This window comes from Mesoplodon bidens, assembly GCF_964165515.1.
Source record: "Mesoplodon bidens genome assembly, chromosome: 3".
NCBI lineage: Eukaryota > Metazoa > Chordata > Mammalia > Artiodactyla > Ziphiidae > Mesoplodon > Mesoplodon bidens.
The window spans coordinates 62,242,735-62,259,120 of record NC_138178.1 but is presented as its reverse complement, the minus strand read 5'-3'; the positions used below and the strand labels follow the sequence as shown (position 1 = coordinate 62,259,120).

The following is a 16,386-nucleotide window of genomic DNA, read 5'->3' as shown; positions in this document are numbered from 1 at the left end:
GACCTATTTGTATGCACCCAACATAAGAGCACCTCAATACATAAGGCAAATGCTAACAGCCAAAAAAGGGAAATCGACAGTAACACAGTAATAGTAGGGGACGTTAACACCCCACTTTCACCAATGGACAGATCATCCAAAATGAAAAAAAATGAGGAAACACAACCTTTAAATGATCCATTAAACAAGAAGGACTTGATATTTATAGGACATTCCATTCCAAAACAACAGAATACACTTTCTTCTCAAGTGCTCATGGAACATTCTCCAGGATAGATCATATCTTGGGTCACAAATCTAGCCTTGGTAAATTTAAGAAAACTGAAATTGTATCAAGTATCTTTTCCGACCACAATGTTATGAGACTAGGTATCAATTATAGGAAAAAAAATCTGTAAAAAAATACAAACACATGGAGGCTAAACAATACACTACTAAATATCCAAGAGATCACTGAAAAAAATCAAAGAGGAAATAAAAAAATACCTAGAAACAAATGACAATGAAAACACAACAACCCAAAACCTATGGGATGCAGCAAAAGCAGGTCTAAGAGGGAAGTTTATAGCAATACAACCCTACCTCAAGAAACAAGAAACATCTCAAATAAACAACCTAACCTTACACCTAAAGCAATTAGAGAAAGAACAAAAAAACCCCAAAGTTAGCAGAAGGAAAGAAAACATAAGATCAGATCCAAAATAACTGAAAAAGAAATGAAGGAAACAATAGCAAAGATCAATAAAACTAAAAGCTGGTTCTTTGAGAAGATAAACAAAATTGATAAACCATTAGCGAGACTCATCAAGAAAAAAAGGGAGAAGACTCAAACCAATAGAATTAGAAATGAAAAAGGAGAAGTAACAACTGACTTTGTACTTCTGACACTGCAGAAATACAAAGGATCATGAGAGATTACTACAAGCAACTATATGCCAATAAAATGGACAACCTGGAAGAGATGGACAAATTCTTAGAAAAGCACAACCTTCCGAGACTCAACCAGGAAGAAATAGAAAATATAAACAGACCAGTCACAAGCACTGAAATTAAGACTGTGATTTAAAATCTTCCAACAAACAAAAGCCCAGGACCAGATGGCTTCACAGGCAAATTCTATCAAACATTTAGAGAAGAGCTAACACCTATCCTTCTCAAACTCCTCCAAAATATAGCAGGGGGAGGAACACTCTCAAACTCATTCTATGAGGCCACCATCACCCTGATACCAAAACCAGACAAAGATGTCACAAAAAAAGAAAATTACAGGCCAATATCACTGATGAACATAGATGCAAAAATCCTCAACAAAATACTAGCAAACAGAATCCAACAGCACATTAAAAGGATCATACACCATGATCACGTGGGGTTTGTCCCAGAAAAGCAAGGATTCTTTAATATACTCAAATCAATCAGTGTGATAAACCACATTAACAAATTGAAGGAGAAAAACCATATGATCATCTCAATAGATGCAGAAAAACTTTTCAACAAAATTCAACACCCATTTATGATAAAAACCCTCCAGAAAGTAGACAGAGATGGAACTTACCTCAACATAATAAAGGCCATATATGACAAACCCATAGCCAATGGTGTTCTCAATGGTGAAAAACTGAAACCATGTCCACTAAGATCAGGAAAAAGATAAGGCTTGCTAAAAAGACAAGGCTTCTCTTTAGCCACAGCAATCAGAGAAGAAAAAGAAATAGAAGGAATCCAAATCGGAAAAGAAGAAGTAAAGCTGTCACTGTTTGCAGATGACATGATAGTATATAGTGGATCCTAAAGTTGCTACCAGAAAACTACTCGAGCTAATCAACGAATTTGGTAAAGTAGCGGGATACAAAATTAATGCACAGAAATCTCTGGCATTCCTATACACTAATGATGAAAAATCTGAAACAGAAACTAAGGAAACACTCCCATTTACCACTGCAACAACAAAAACAAAATACCTAGGAATAACCCTACCTAAGGAGACAAAAGACCTGTATGCAGAAAACTCTAAGACACTGATGAAAGAAATTAAAGATGATACAAATAGATGGAGAGATATACCATGTTCTTGGATTGGAAGAATCAACATTGTGAAAATGACTATAATACCCAAAGCAATCTACAGATTCAGTGCAATCCCTATCAAACTACCACTGGCATCTTTCACAGAACTAGAACAAAAAATTTCACAATTTGCATGGAAACACAAAAGACCCCGAATAGTCAAAGCAATCTTGAGAAAGAAAAACAGAGCTGGAGGAATCAGCTTCCCTGACTTCAGACTATACTACAGAGCTACAGTAATCAAGACAGTATGGTGTTGGCACAAAAACAGAAATGTAGATCAGTGGAACAGGATAGAAAGCTCAGAGATAAACCCACTCACATATCGTCACCTTATCTTTGACAAAGGAGGCAAGAATATACAGTGGAGAAAAGACAGCCTCTTCAATAAGTGGTGCTGGGAAAACTGGACAGCTACATGTAAAAGAATGAAATTAGAACACTCCCTAACCCCATACATAAAAATAAACTCAAAATGGATTAAAGACCTAAATGTAAGGCCAGACACTATCAAACTCTTAGAGGAAAACATAGGCAGAACACTCTATGACATAAATCACAGAAAGATCCTTTTTGACTCATCTTCTAGAGAAATGGAAATAAAAACAAAAATAAACAAATGGGACCTAATGAAACTTAACAGCTGTCGCACAGCAAAGGAAACCATAAAAAGATGAAAAGACAACCCTCAGAATGGGAGAAAATATTTGCAAATGAAGCAACTGACAAAGGATTAATTTCCAAAACTGACAGGCAGCTCATGCAGCTCAATATCAAAAAAACAAACAACCCAATCCAAAAATGGGCAGAAGACCTAAACAGACATTTCTCCAAAGAAGACATACAGATCCAAGAAACACATGAAATGATGCTCAACATCACTAATCATCAGAGAAATGCAAATCAAAACTACAATGAGATATCATCTCACACCAGTCAGAATGGCCATCATCAAAAAATCTACGAACAATAAATGCTGGAGATGGTATAGAGAAAAGGGAATCCTCTTGCACTGTTGGTGGGAATGTAAATTGATACAGCCACTATGGAGAACAGTATGGAGGTTCCTTAAAAAACTAAAAATAGAAATACCATATGACCCAGCAATCCCACTACTGGGCATATACCCTGAGAAAACCATAATTCAAAAAGAGTCATGCACCACAATGTTCACTGCAGCTCTATTTACAATAGCCAAGACATGGAACCAACCTAAGTGTCCATCGACTGATCAATGGATAAAGAAGATGTGGCACATATATACAATGGAATATTACTCAGCCATAAAAAGAAACGAAATTGAGTTATTTGTAGTGAGGTGGATGGACCTAGAGACTGTCATACAGAGTGAAGTAAGTCAGAAAGAGGAAAACAAATACAGTATGCTAACACATATATATTGAATCTTAAAAAAAAAGGTTCTGAAGAACCTAGGGGCAGGACTGGAATAAAGACGCAGACATAGAGAATGCACTTGAGGACATGGGGAGGGGGAAGCATAAGCTGGGATGAAGTGAGAGAGTGGCAGGGACATATACACACTACCAAATGCAAAACAGGTAGTTAGTGGGAAGCAGCCGCATAGCACAGGGAGATCAGCTCTGTGCTCTGTGTCCACCTAGAGGGTTGGGATAGGGAGGGTGGGAGGGAGACGCAAGAGGGAGGAGATATGGGGATATATGTATATGTATAGCTGATTCACTTTGTTATATAGCAGAAACTAACACACCATTGTAAAGCAATTATACTCCAATAAAGATGTTAAAAAAAAAAAGACCTATTTGGCAGGCAAATATGATTACTAAGTAGAGCAAGCCCAGCCTTCCAACAGCCCTGTGATGGTCTGTGCTATGAACAAGCAATAATATTTACTTATACAAAAGCATCTAGTAAAAATAAAAATACAGAGAAACTATTTAGTACCAGGCACTACATGTTCTATGCTCTCTCACTGGATCTTTACAGCAACCCAATAAAGCTGGTATTATAAATTTCACATATAAGGAAACATGCTCAGACATGTGAAGTGACTTGACCGAAGTCACACTACTAGAACTGGTATCTGAACCAAATCTCCTTGACATCAAAGCTCATGATCTTGCTACTACGCCACCAGTGCCCCCCAAGCATGGTATTTTGTTCCAGAGGAAGAAAGACTCACCATCTGAAAATGTTCGAACAGCTACATCTTGTGTGGAGACTCCAGGACCATGTTTATTGTAGGCCACCACTCGGAAACTATACTCTGTATGTTTTTTCAACCCATTAATGGTGTGGGAGTGAGTTGAAACATCAACATCCTTGAATAAAATAAAACAATTTATATATACACAACTCAAGCCAAAAGATATGCTGCAAAATAAAGAATTAACTATACAAATTCTATATTTGACATAATGCAGATTTTTGTCCCTTTTATAGAATATTATTTAACAGTTAAAGCAAATTAATCATAAGCACTGCAGTTTGCTGAGAAATACTCCTTGATGTTTAGGAACGCTTGCTGGTAAAAACTACAGAATAAACCTTTGTACCAAGAAATAGAATCTATCAACTTTTCATTTCTTATACATATTTTTTTCCTCAGATTTCTAGACAAGCAGGTATTGAGTTTTGGAAATATATTTCAACTCTACTATTCCAATCAATGCATTAAAAATGGCTTCCTATTATACCTGTTCTTTATCAGTTCCTTTTTCCATGTAGTACAGTTTGTAATTCTGAATTTCCCCATTTCCAGACAATGGTGTTTCCCAGGTGACAGTAATGGAAGTAGGTGAAGTTGCATACGCTCGGATGTTAGGTGCTGGGCCAGGGAGCTGAACTAGAAAGAAAATTAAGACAGTAAGACATAAATAAAATTTACTGCATCCCTCAAGACCATTCTCAGCAATAATGGCACACTATGTTTTTTTTTTTAATTTTTATTTATTTATTTATTTATTTTTGGCTGCGTTGGGTCTTCGTTGCTGCACGCAGGTCTTCTCTAGTTGCAGCGAGCGGGGACTACTCTTCATTGCGGTGCGCGGGCTTCTCACCAAGGTGGCTTCTCTTGTTGAAAAGCAGGGCTCTAGGCACGTGGGCTTCAGTAGCTGTGGCATGTGGGCTCAGTAGTTGTGGCTTGCAGGCTCTAGAGTGCAGGCTCAGTAGTTCTGGCACACGGGCTTAGTTGCTCCGCGGGGCATGTGGGATCTTCCCAGACCAGGGCTCGAACCTGTGTCCCCTGCGTTGGCAGGCGGATTCTTAACCATTGTGCCACCAGGAAAGCCCTGGCTATGTTTTTAAAACAATAAAAACTATGAAAACAAGTGATCTGACTGAAGTGGTTTCAGGATAATATATAATTAAATGATTTCCCTCTTTATGACTGAAAAACCAAAAATCATCTGTGAAGTATCTCAAATTTATTCAAAGGAAAAAGTGAACAGTGCAGAATTTTTCTTGTGGTTTATAAAATCCTAGTTTTGCAGTGGGACTGCAGCACATAAAAGCAAACATCACAAAAAGAGAGTCTTCTTTTACCAGGCTCTGGGGATACAATGAATGATGGACAGAGTCCCTGCCCACAAAGAACTCCCAGTCTAGAGGGAAGTCAGACATATAGTTACAAAGAAGATCCTAAGTGCTGACAGATTAGGTAACGTCTGTAATGAAAACTGAAAGAAGAGAGTACACAATTCTGCTTTGGGCGGGGGTGGTTAGGAAAGGGAAGGATTGGTGAGGACTTCCGGGGAGCAGGAAGAATGAGTAGTTTTCTCAGACACCAAGAGGGAAATTGATCCAATCAATTTGGACATAACAGGTGAGAAGACAGTGTCATGTGGTTCAGGTTGAAACAAAGAATGGATATGGGAGAGAGAATGCTGCAAAGGATGACAAGAGCCAGATAAAGGAGAACCTCTAAGGCCCTGCTATGAGTTTGGATTATTTCTTGTAGGTGTTAGGTAATTACTGAAAAATTATGAGCAGGAACATGACATGATCAGATCTGCATTTAAAAAGAACATGTGAACACATGCATGGAAGAAAAACAATAATGGCACAAGACTAGATAAATAATAATTTAAAAAATAGCCACCATTTATTGAATGCTTGCCATCAGTCCAGCATTAAGTGCTTTACATTTATTTAAATTACATCTTATTTAATCTGTGCACTAACCCAAATGAGACGGATACTGTTATCATCCCTACTTATGGATGAGGCTGAGAGGTTAAGAACCATTCCCAAATGATGGAAAAGTTGGCAAGTAGTGGAGCTAGGAGCTGAGCACTTCCTCGTTCTAAAACGTGGACTCAGGAAAACCAGTTAGGGGATTATGACAACACCCTCTGTGGGATGGTGTGACTGGAAGATCCCATGATTGGTTGACTGATTATCTGCCCAGCTCTAAATCCTACAACAGGTCACATCCTTTTTTACTATATTCTTTTTGTCTGACTGACAGGTTTGAGTCCCAATTTATACACAAATCCTGGCAGGTGCCTATATCTACACTTTGGTGGATGCTCTATATCTGAAAACCAGTTCTCTGGTGCCAGTGCTTCTGTAACAGACATCCGTTAGATTTAAGGAAAGGGGAAAAAACTAACAAAATGTAAAACAAACTGGCTTGCTTAAATAACAGCATGACAGCTTAAGATTAGTTTTCCTACCAAAGCAGAGAAACCTGAATATGGTTTTTTGGCAGTTGTTTGCTTTATTTAGGCATGAATCATGTTATTCACTTAAGAGCATATTTTGTGCAGCCTGACAGGTGGGAATTGTCACACTTCTGCTGCTATGGAAAACTTTCCTCTAACTTTTTAAAAGGGAAGGAGAACAGAACAAATTCCCTTGAAATCACTTTCAGTATATTCATTGGCTAAATGTAGGCAAAGATGATCCTAAAATAGGAGCTAGTAAATTATTTCATTTCATCTGTACAGTGGCATTAAAAAATGGAAAAAAATTTAAGTTGGTTTGAAAAGCTAAAAATGTAGTCTATTTTCCCAGGGCTGACTCCAACACTTACGGCCCCTCCCACCTGCCCCCAAGCTGAATACCTCCAGATAAAATGCAAATCTCTCTCCACTAACTCCTCTTTTGCCAAAACATGTTATAGTCACTCTCTACCCCTAAAATACTCTCACCAGAATCTGTTACCCCTTCCATCTATATTCTTATTTAGCTACTTTCTTTTAATCGAATTCCTTGAATAACTGATTGTGCTGCCTACTTTCCTTGTGATGACTGTACATCACATTATTGCCCGTTTACTTGTCTGGCGCTGGTACCAAACTGTAAGCTCCTTGTGAACAGAAGTCAAGTCTTACTCGTCTTTACATCTTGCTGCCTAGCGTGGTGCCTGGCACATGACAGGCACTCAATAAATCTCTTCTTTCATCTCTAACTTGACAATGCCCCTTCTAGTCCAGTGGTTCTCAATAGTCTGACTTATAAGTTCTGAAATGATAATGAAAACCACAGGCTCTTTCCCAAGGAAAATGTGAACATGTACAGACACACAAATATTTTCATGTATCTTCAGAAGGTTCATGGCCCCAGGATTGAACCCTGAACTGAATCAAATTCAGTGGTCTTTTCCTTTATTTTCATCATGACTCACCTTGCATGTGCACTGTTTGTCCTATTTTGGGGTGGGGTCAAGCAGTGTCCTTCCCCAAGAATGCTTGCTCTAAGCCAAATGCTTTAAGGCCAACCTCAGGTCTCATCTTTTTCTAGGAACCTGATTTGATATACCTAACTTTTACAGTAACTCTTCCTTGTTCTGTATCCCATTATCTCTCATGAATGATGCCTGTATGTGAGAGTTAATGAAGGAAAATTGAGTTTTGCTTCGTGGCTTGAGTTTGATATCTAATAGATTGTTCCTGCTCTCATCTGAACACAGTAACCCTGAAATTCAACATCCTTTCCCTGCAGCGAGAACACATTCTTTCCTTAAATCAACCCCCCGGCTCTCTGTTGGCCCTCTTGTTGTTGCTTGGGTTTGATTCCTGATCTTTAAGCTCTATTACTGAAATGATCAATGGCCTCCTATCTTGACTGCTCATTCTTTTTTTTTTTTTTTTTGCGTTACGCGGGCCTCCCACTGTTGTGGCCTCTCCCATTGTGGAGCACAGGTTCCGGACGCGCAGGCTCAGCGGCCATGGCTCACGGGCCCAGCCTCTCCGCGGCATGTGGGATCCTCCCGGACCAGGGCACGAACCCGTGTCCCCTGCATTGGCAGGCGGACTCTCAACCACTGCGCCAGCAGGGAAGCCCTTGACTGTTCATTCTTTAAGGGGAGAATTCCTATCTTGTCTATCCCCTGCATCTCTAATAGTTTGTGCAGTGCCTGGTAGAGGAGGTCCTCAATAACTGTTTGATGGGTAAATGATTTGCTGCAGCATTAGAAAGTGAAGTTCCACAGCTTCTCGACTTTACTTATTCTACCCATCAGGCAGAGTCCTTGAATTATTTCCACAGTTTCAGTGGTAAATTCATTTAATATGTTTAGTTCCCTGGTCAGTAGCTTTCATGAATTTATCTCCCATGCTCCCTAGCTGAAGTAAAATTTTGTTACTGCAAGTATGTTAATACAGAAACACTAGTGCAGTTAACAGTAAAAGAAATCTGGAAGAGGCTCCAAGGAAAAACAGTGCCTCAGGTTAAAAGTAAAAGTGTAGAAGAAAGCCTCATGAGATAAGCATTAATTCTGATTTGACTGCTTCTTGTCATTTCTGGCCTATAGTTTAAAACCAAAATTTAAGACATAGAAGACATTTATAAGATAAATCAACTTGACACTCATTTCAGTTGGAGAAAATCTTAAGAAATGTAACTGGAAGTAACATTATTTAGCACAAAAGACAGCAGGTCCAAAGTAAAGCCCTGAAGAGATTCCAAAGAGTGTGGTATGTATAAAGATCAGGGCAATCCCGTTGAACAATTATTAAATACCTACTTCCTATGTGAGGCACTGCATTAGATATGGTGTGAAATAAAAGGATAACAAAGACTCTGTCTTTGCCATAAAATTAATGAGATATATTCATAACCATAATTCAAGGAAGAAAATGATAATGTATCTTAGGACTGTCGAGATAAAATATTAGATAAGATCAGAGGGAAGATTCTAAGAAGGCATCTGAGCTAGGTCTTAAAGGATCAGTAAAATTTGGGTGTCTATCAGCAGAATTATATTGTCTTACACTATTTGCTACTGCTTGATGTGAATTAATTTGATCTCCCGTAACTATTTTGTAAGGACCTTGAAGGTGAGGAACTGTTATCTTCTGCACTCCTATGGTATGCCAGGCTATATATAAGGTAGCCCTTCATACAGGTCTCCCTACAGGTGGGGCTGACAGAGAGGTGGGAGACTTACCCTCAGGCTGTGTTTCTACTCGTAGTGGAGCTGAACTCTCTCCGGAGCCATGTTTATTTTGAGCCATAACTCTAAAGATGTACACAGTCGCTGGCATTAGGTTTTGGATGGTTACCTGCATTTCCCCGGGGCGACTGGTATTTTCAACACGTTCCCTTTGGAGAAAGAGGGATTGATTAGGAAAATTTCCAGAATGTGCAGTTTCATTTTCATTGTAATGCCTATAGATAGCATATGACATAAAATCTTAATAAATCCAAGCCAAATTAACTCAAAAAAGGAAAATTTGGGGGCGGAACAGTGCACAGAATATGGACGCTGGCAAAGAGCAATGTCATACATGTCTGATAAGTCGCTGATGTTCTTGCTTAAACATTACTGATATTGCTGGCCATAATCACAACTTCCTTTCAGAAAAGACACAAAGAGTCTTCTTGGTGCCATCTCAAATGGGGCAGCTGGTCACCAATTCTGTACACTTTAGGAATCACTGAATTTTAAGGGGTTATCCTCAGGGAGACATATAGAAGGTGATTATAGGTATGACCCAATTTTCACAGACAGTATCAAAGAATGCTGTGTATCTTATGGATAACAGACTCTCAATAAGAAGAAAATTAGAGATTATCACTTTCAAAACTGAGAACAAAACATTAAAAATTTAAATGAATCCAGTCTATAAAATAAGCTAATCATGACTGATTTTTATAATTTATTTCTTAAAACAAAAAATCTTCTTGAATGATTTTCAAACTGATTTGAAATGTTTAACAAATCTTATCACTAACAGTACAAATGGCCAGTGGTCTAGTGTTATGAGATGAAAACATAAAAACAGTTATCAGTTAGGTTCTTTAAAAAGGTGGCCTCCAGGCTCTATTTTGGGGGTCTCTGTGTCCACACTTGGGCCCATAATTATGCTCAGTATACTGTACTCACTATAACAAAACCCAGATTATATTTGCTTTCAACAAATATTGTAAAGAAAAATAATTGCTTTAGACAAATAGCTGGTCTTTAAGAATTACTGATCGTGTGAGAAAAGATCTGTGTCTATCTTGAGAGAGCAATAAAAGGGCCCAAAACTACTCTGTGGAAGAAATTATTTTAAATTACCTAATAATGTGTTGAATTAAATTCTTACTTTAAAATATTGATAATTTTCCCTGAAGCTACTGATTAAAATTTGTTTAGTTCTACATGGTCATATGCCAATTTGTCTGACTGTGTGTGAACATTTGCATTTCAGAGATGTGAGCGTTTTTCAATAGTTTTCTATAGTTCTTTAAACTATGTTACTTTAATTAAAACAAACAAACAGTACCCACCCACAATGTATTTATAAAGGCTGTCTGTCTATAGTCAGGTCCATTGGAAAAGAATATCATGGTAACAAAAGTTATTGCTCAGAGACACTTGAGATATCTATAGATATTATTTTCTCTTCAGCTAAACCTCTAAATCACAAGATTTAGAAGGAGAGTATCAACTGATTTCTTATGCTGTGAGGTTTCTGACACTTGATCCAATCACAAATGCTAGCTAAAAGGAAGTATGGTATTTGACATTTCATTAAACTAACAGCTCCATGCCAGAGCACAGAATAGTCTGTTTCGCTCACTGTACATGAAAGTTTAAACAAGTTCTCTCTCAGAAAGACAGCGGGGTGGGGGGGGGGGCACTATCTTACTTTAAATCAAAGTGAAAGAGTGTCTCATTCATGTTCACATACCACAGAAGCACTAGCAGAAGGCTCACACACAGAAGTAGCATCGCAAATGTGTGCTGAATGAATGAATGGAAATTTGCCTTTTGATGTGTAAATGATATAGTAATGATATCACGTTTATCTTTTTGTTTGTTCCTATGTAAAAGGAGAAAATATCTAGAACAAATTTCTACAGAAACATTACAATAAGAAAAAATCAGTAGTAGGTATGATTCCCTAAGATGAAACATCTAGCACCTGAAAAGGCTTCTAACAGTAGACTGGTCTGAGGTCCCAGAACCAAGTGTCTGTCTAGAAAAAAACTTTTGACTTCAGGAAAGATCCAGGGTGAGTTATGAAGGACAATTCTCATAAATGTGTGAGGTTACGATGGGTCTTAGGTTAGAATGTCTTAGCTAAGAGTCAAAAGAGAAAGGAAAAGATACACTTTATACTAAGACAGCGCTGGGCCAGAAGTTAGGAGCTCCAATTCTAGTTCTGGCAACACTACTAGCTTGCTAGGGGATTGTGGGAAAGTCATCAATTCCTTCTGGGCTTCAGTTTCTTCATGTATTAAATGTAAGAATGAGCCCAGGGTGGTGAACTTTTTCTTAAAGGGCTTGATAGTAAATATCTACGGGCCAAGATGCCAATGAAAAATATTACCAACCATCTCCACAGTTAAAAATCCAAGTATAACTTTGGTTGGTCCTCCCTATCCACAGTTCTGAATCTGGGGATTCAACCAATTGTGGATCGTGTAGTACTGTACTATGGATTTACTGAGAAAAATCCACATATAAGTGGATGTGTGCAGTTCAAACCCATGTTGTTCAAGGGTCAACTGTAGTTACTTGTATAACCTATTAAAATGTAACCGTTTGAAAAAATAAAAAAAACAAAAAAAAAAAGAAAAAAAATGTAACCGTTTGAAAATGTAAAAACTATTCTTAGTTCTTGGGCCATAAAAATAACAAGTTTGGGCTTCCCTGGTGGTGCAGTGGTTGAGAGTCCACCTGTCGATGCAGGGGACACGGGTTCGTGCCCCGGTCCAGGAAGATCCCACATGCCGCGGAGCGGCTGGGCCCGTGAGCTATGGCCGCTGAGCCTGCACGTCCGGAGCCTGTGCTCCGCAACGGGAGAGGCCGCAACGGGAGAGGCCACAACAGTGAGAGGCCCGCGTACCCCAAAAAACAACAACAACAACAACAACAGCAGCAACAACAAAACAAGTTTGATTTGGCCCAGGGTCTATAGTTCGCCAGCTCCCGGACTAGACTAACAGATACGTAAGGCTTTGTCCAACTCTGGAATAACTTACTCTGTACTTTCCATTTGGTGGCTAACAGAAAATACTGCTGTTTACATTAAAGGCATTGAAAAAAAAAGTGAACATTTCACAGGTGAAATGGCAGAGGAAGAACCCTTTGGAATTTCAGGAAACTCAGGTACCCAACAGAGTTATATAGCTCATGACCAAGGCACATAATGCCCCCTGGTGGTTGAATTATCAAATGCAGGAAGTAGGGGAATTTGTAAATGCAGGCAGCAGCATATATCCTCACATCAAAATGTTTTAAGTCTATGAAGATAATGTCTATGAAGACCTTCGTTTTTTAGATGAGAAAATTTAACTTATAAAGGTTAAATAAATTTTGTTTATAAAACACATAACAGGGATCTAGTCTTTGACTTAGTGTTATTTCTATTCTTTCATTGCTTCTATTCAGAAATCATAATCTTAAAGTAATGAAGTGACAAAAATTATTATTACAATCTCCAAGAATATTCCTTTGAAATATTCCCCAGATTTATTGTCTGTTCCAAGTCACTGCTGTCATCTTCATCTGGGCCTACTGCATGCCTAGATCAACCTAACTACTACTGATCTGTCTCCCTGACTCCACTGCTTTTCCTCTCTAATCTTATGCAGTGCCCTCCAAGTACTGCTAATAAAAGCTGTTTAACAGTGTACACTTGCTCAGGAGTCTAAAATGGTCCCTTCTTAACTGATTATGTCAAAATTCTTACTGGCATTCCAACACTTGGCTCCAAACTTCCACTTTATTGTAATCTCTTACTAATTCTGACCAAAAACTCTAGGCCAGAGCTTTCTTACTTTCCCATCCTTCCAACAACAGACAACACAAACTAAATTGGATCTTCCTTGCATCTCCTCTTTCTTCACATATACTTGCCCTGTCCTCCTGCCCCTGCCAATTTATCTTCTACATTTTTTCAATTCCAACTTCATTTATTAATCATCCCTGCTTATTTCAACACGATTCACTAATAAGTGATAGATTTTCATTAAAAACAAAAGTATATATAATTAAAAATATTAAAAGTCCTAGTTTTTCTCCCTCCTTAAAATCTGTTCCACCCTGAGACCTAAAGGTGGCATTTAGACCTGTATCTTGACATTTTGGGCAGGATAATTCTTTGTTTTGGTGGGTGGGGGGGAGCTGTCCTATACATTGTAGGATGTTTATCAGCATCTCTGGCTTCTACTCACTAGACAGCAGTAAGCATCATCCCCTCCCATCTCAGCTGCAATAACCAAAAATGTCAGCAGACATTGCCAAATGCCCACTGGGAGATGGCGGGCAAAACTGTCCCTGGTTGAGAATCACTGACCTAGGCATTTATGTACACATCAAAATACATAGATATAAGTCATTAAAAAAATTCCTGCATCATACTTCATATGGTTATACATATATTAACTATATGCCCATTCCTCTACCAGTGGACATGTACTTTGTTTCCTTTTTTAATCCTTACAAATAATGCTACAATAAGCATTTTTTATGAGTGCCCTATGTGTATGTATATTGGCGTATCTATAGGACAGACACCTAGAAGTGTAATTGTTGGGTTGAAAGGAATGTGCATTAAAATTTTTTTTTTTAATTCTGCCAAATCACCTTCTCCAAAGGCTCCTCTAACTTATACTGCCACCAAGAGCCTAGATTGGATTTAATCCCAACATTCAGCTCACTTAACACTGGATATTATCAATTTAAAATTTCTGCCAGCCTTACAGGTGAAAAATGGTAACTCATCATTTTGTATTTCCAAGATTGTTAGTAATCGTGAAAACTTTTTTTTTTAACTTTAATGGGCTTTCCACTAACTTCTTTGAGGCACCTACTTATACCATCTGCCTCGAGATATGTGTCTTTTACTTGTGATTTGTAGAAAGTTCTTTATATAGACTGGGTATCAATACAATCTTCTACAAATGTTAAATTTTTTCTCAGCTTATCAGTTGATAATTTGATTTTGTTTATTATGTTTATCACATGGAATTTTGCAGTTATATAATAAACTCTGTCTATCTCTCCTATATGGTTCCTGAATTTTCTGTCTTCCTTCAAAAGATACGTTAAGTGATGAAAATAGTTTCTATATTTTCTTCTAATACACTGTTTTAAAAATACGTCTTGATACATCTATAATTTGTTGTTATACATAAGACAGAGATACGACTTTTATTCCTTCTATTAAATGGAGGTTAATTATCTCAATATTATTTCCTGAATAATTATTTCTCCATTCATTAGAATTACTCACTTAACAAGTATTTATTTACACTTGTAGTGCTACTTATAAGCCAGGCTCTGTTCCAGGTGATGGTGATACTCCACTGAACAAGACAAACACCATGAATGCGTTAACATGAAGAGAAAATTTCTGAGTATTAAGTGTTCTGAAGAAACACAACACAAAAGCTAAAAAACAAAATACAGTGGTATGTTACAATGATGTTCTGGTAAATGTTTAACAACTGGCTCTGGTTTGTAGCACTTCTCACTGTAAATACTCCCTCTATGCTCAATTTTGAGCTACTGAGCCATGTCATCGGGTTTGCAAAATTTCCTGAAAATTTAACAACTGGCTTGGGAACAAGCCACCAAGCGCCCCGCTGTGCGACAGTGACCAAGGGGTTAAGCTGGATGGGTAGTCACGGAAGACCTGAGAAGGGATCATCTGAGGATGACGGACAAGAAGCCAGACAGTTATTTGTGAGGGAAATGCAGTTCTGCTAGAAGGAACAACAAGGGCAAAGGCCCTGTAATGCACATAAGCTTGCTTCTGAGGAATTACTAAAAGCTTTTTTCCTTCTGTGAAATCCCATGACGTTTGCAATGTGATCTAAAAGCCTACTGGAAATATTTTAAGACAGGTTCTGTTTGGTAGTAATATCTTGCCTTTCTGGGACTAGCTCTATGTTTCCTTATCTTTGTAACTCCCCAAACATCCAGTGCAGTGTTCGGATGAACATTCTATTACCCTGGGAGCAGCTCCACCTACCTGACTCAAATTATGTCACTCAGATGTCTCAAGAGTATTAAACCAAGGGGTACTGACTTGACGAAGGCGCCTATACTTGCTGAACTTGCCAGTCTGGTATTAAATACAATATATATCAAATGTAAGCACCCTTGTAGAAATACAAGCTTTATTTCATGGGTTAGGGCCATAACCAAAACAGATTATTTTAGTTTTCTGATTTTGGTGTGAAGTAACAGCACAATGAAGGAATCTACTTAGCAATATTCAGAGTACACAGTCAGCATGTGGCATGGCACCTATGGTACCTCCCAAAGAGTTTATAACCTGGTTGGGAAAACAACACAAATACACATAAAATAACAGAAGAGTAACAACTATGGTAGTATTAGATCATGTGTTATCATAATTAAGTGCCAATACCAGTGGCACAGACATACATACAAGAGAAAAGCTGTATGTGCTGAAAAAGGTAGAGAAAGATTTATGAGGGCTTCATGGGGCTTAGTCTGGGCCAAGAAAGATTAACTGAATTTTAGTTTTAGTTGAAAAACCTTTTTTTCAAGGGGGAAGTGACTGAAGAGAACAGACTGGGAAAAAAGGTTGCATAGTGACAGGAATTAGACTGGTTTCATTAGAAAGTGAGCTAAACTGGGGTTAGAGGAAAATAAGGTTGGATAGACAAAACAAAGGTAGACAGTGGAGTAAAGCAGCCTGGTGATTCTGGAGAATCTCCAAAAGCAATGGAGAGGCAATGTGAGTTCCTGAAAGAGGTGGAGATGGAGAGGAATTTAATGAAATGCTGTTTTAGGAAAATGAGTCACTAAATACTCTTGTGTCATCAAGGAGACGCCCCCACCCCACCTCAGAGCTCAGCAGCCCACATCCGTGTACGGGTGCAGACAGATATTCATTAAGATTACTTTAATAACTACCTTAATTT

At 38.2% G+C, this 16,386-nt stretch overlaps 1 protein-coding gene across 5 annotated transcripts in view; it reads right to left on the bottom strand.

The window, feature by feature from the left end:
- The window catches only part of NEO1 (neogenin 1), a 246,175-nt gene that overhangs the window by 49,671 nt on the left and 180,118 nt on the right, over positions 1 to 16,386 (bottom strand). For all 5 annotated transcript variants that reach the window (XM_081229240.1, XM_081229243.1, XM_081229241.1 and 2 more), the window contains exons 9-11: positions 9,440 to 9,594; positions 4,743 to 4,891; positions 4,229 to 4,367 (exon numbers count right to left, since the gene is read on the bottom strand). In XM_081229240.1, coding sequence (XP_081085366.1) covers positions 4,229 to 4,367; positions 4,743 to 4,891; positions 9,440 to 9,594 — 443 coding nt within the window. The remainder of the gene's footprint in view (positions 1 to 4,228; positions 4,368 to 4,742; positions 4,892 to 9,439; positions 9,595 to 16,386) is intronic.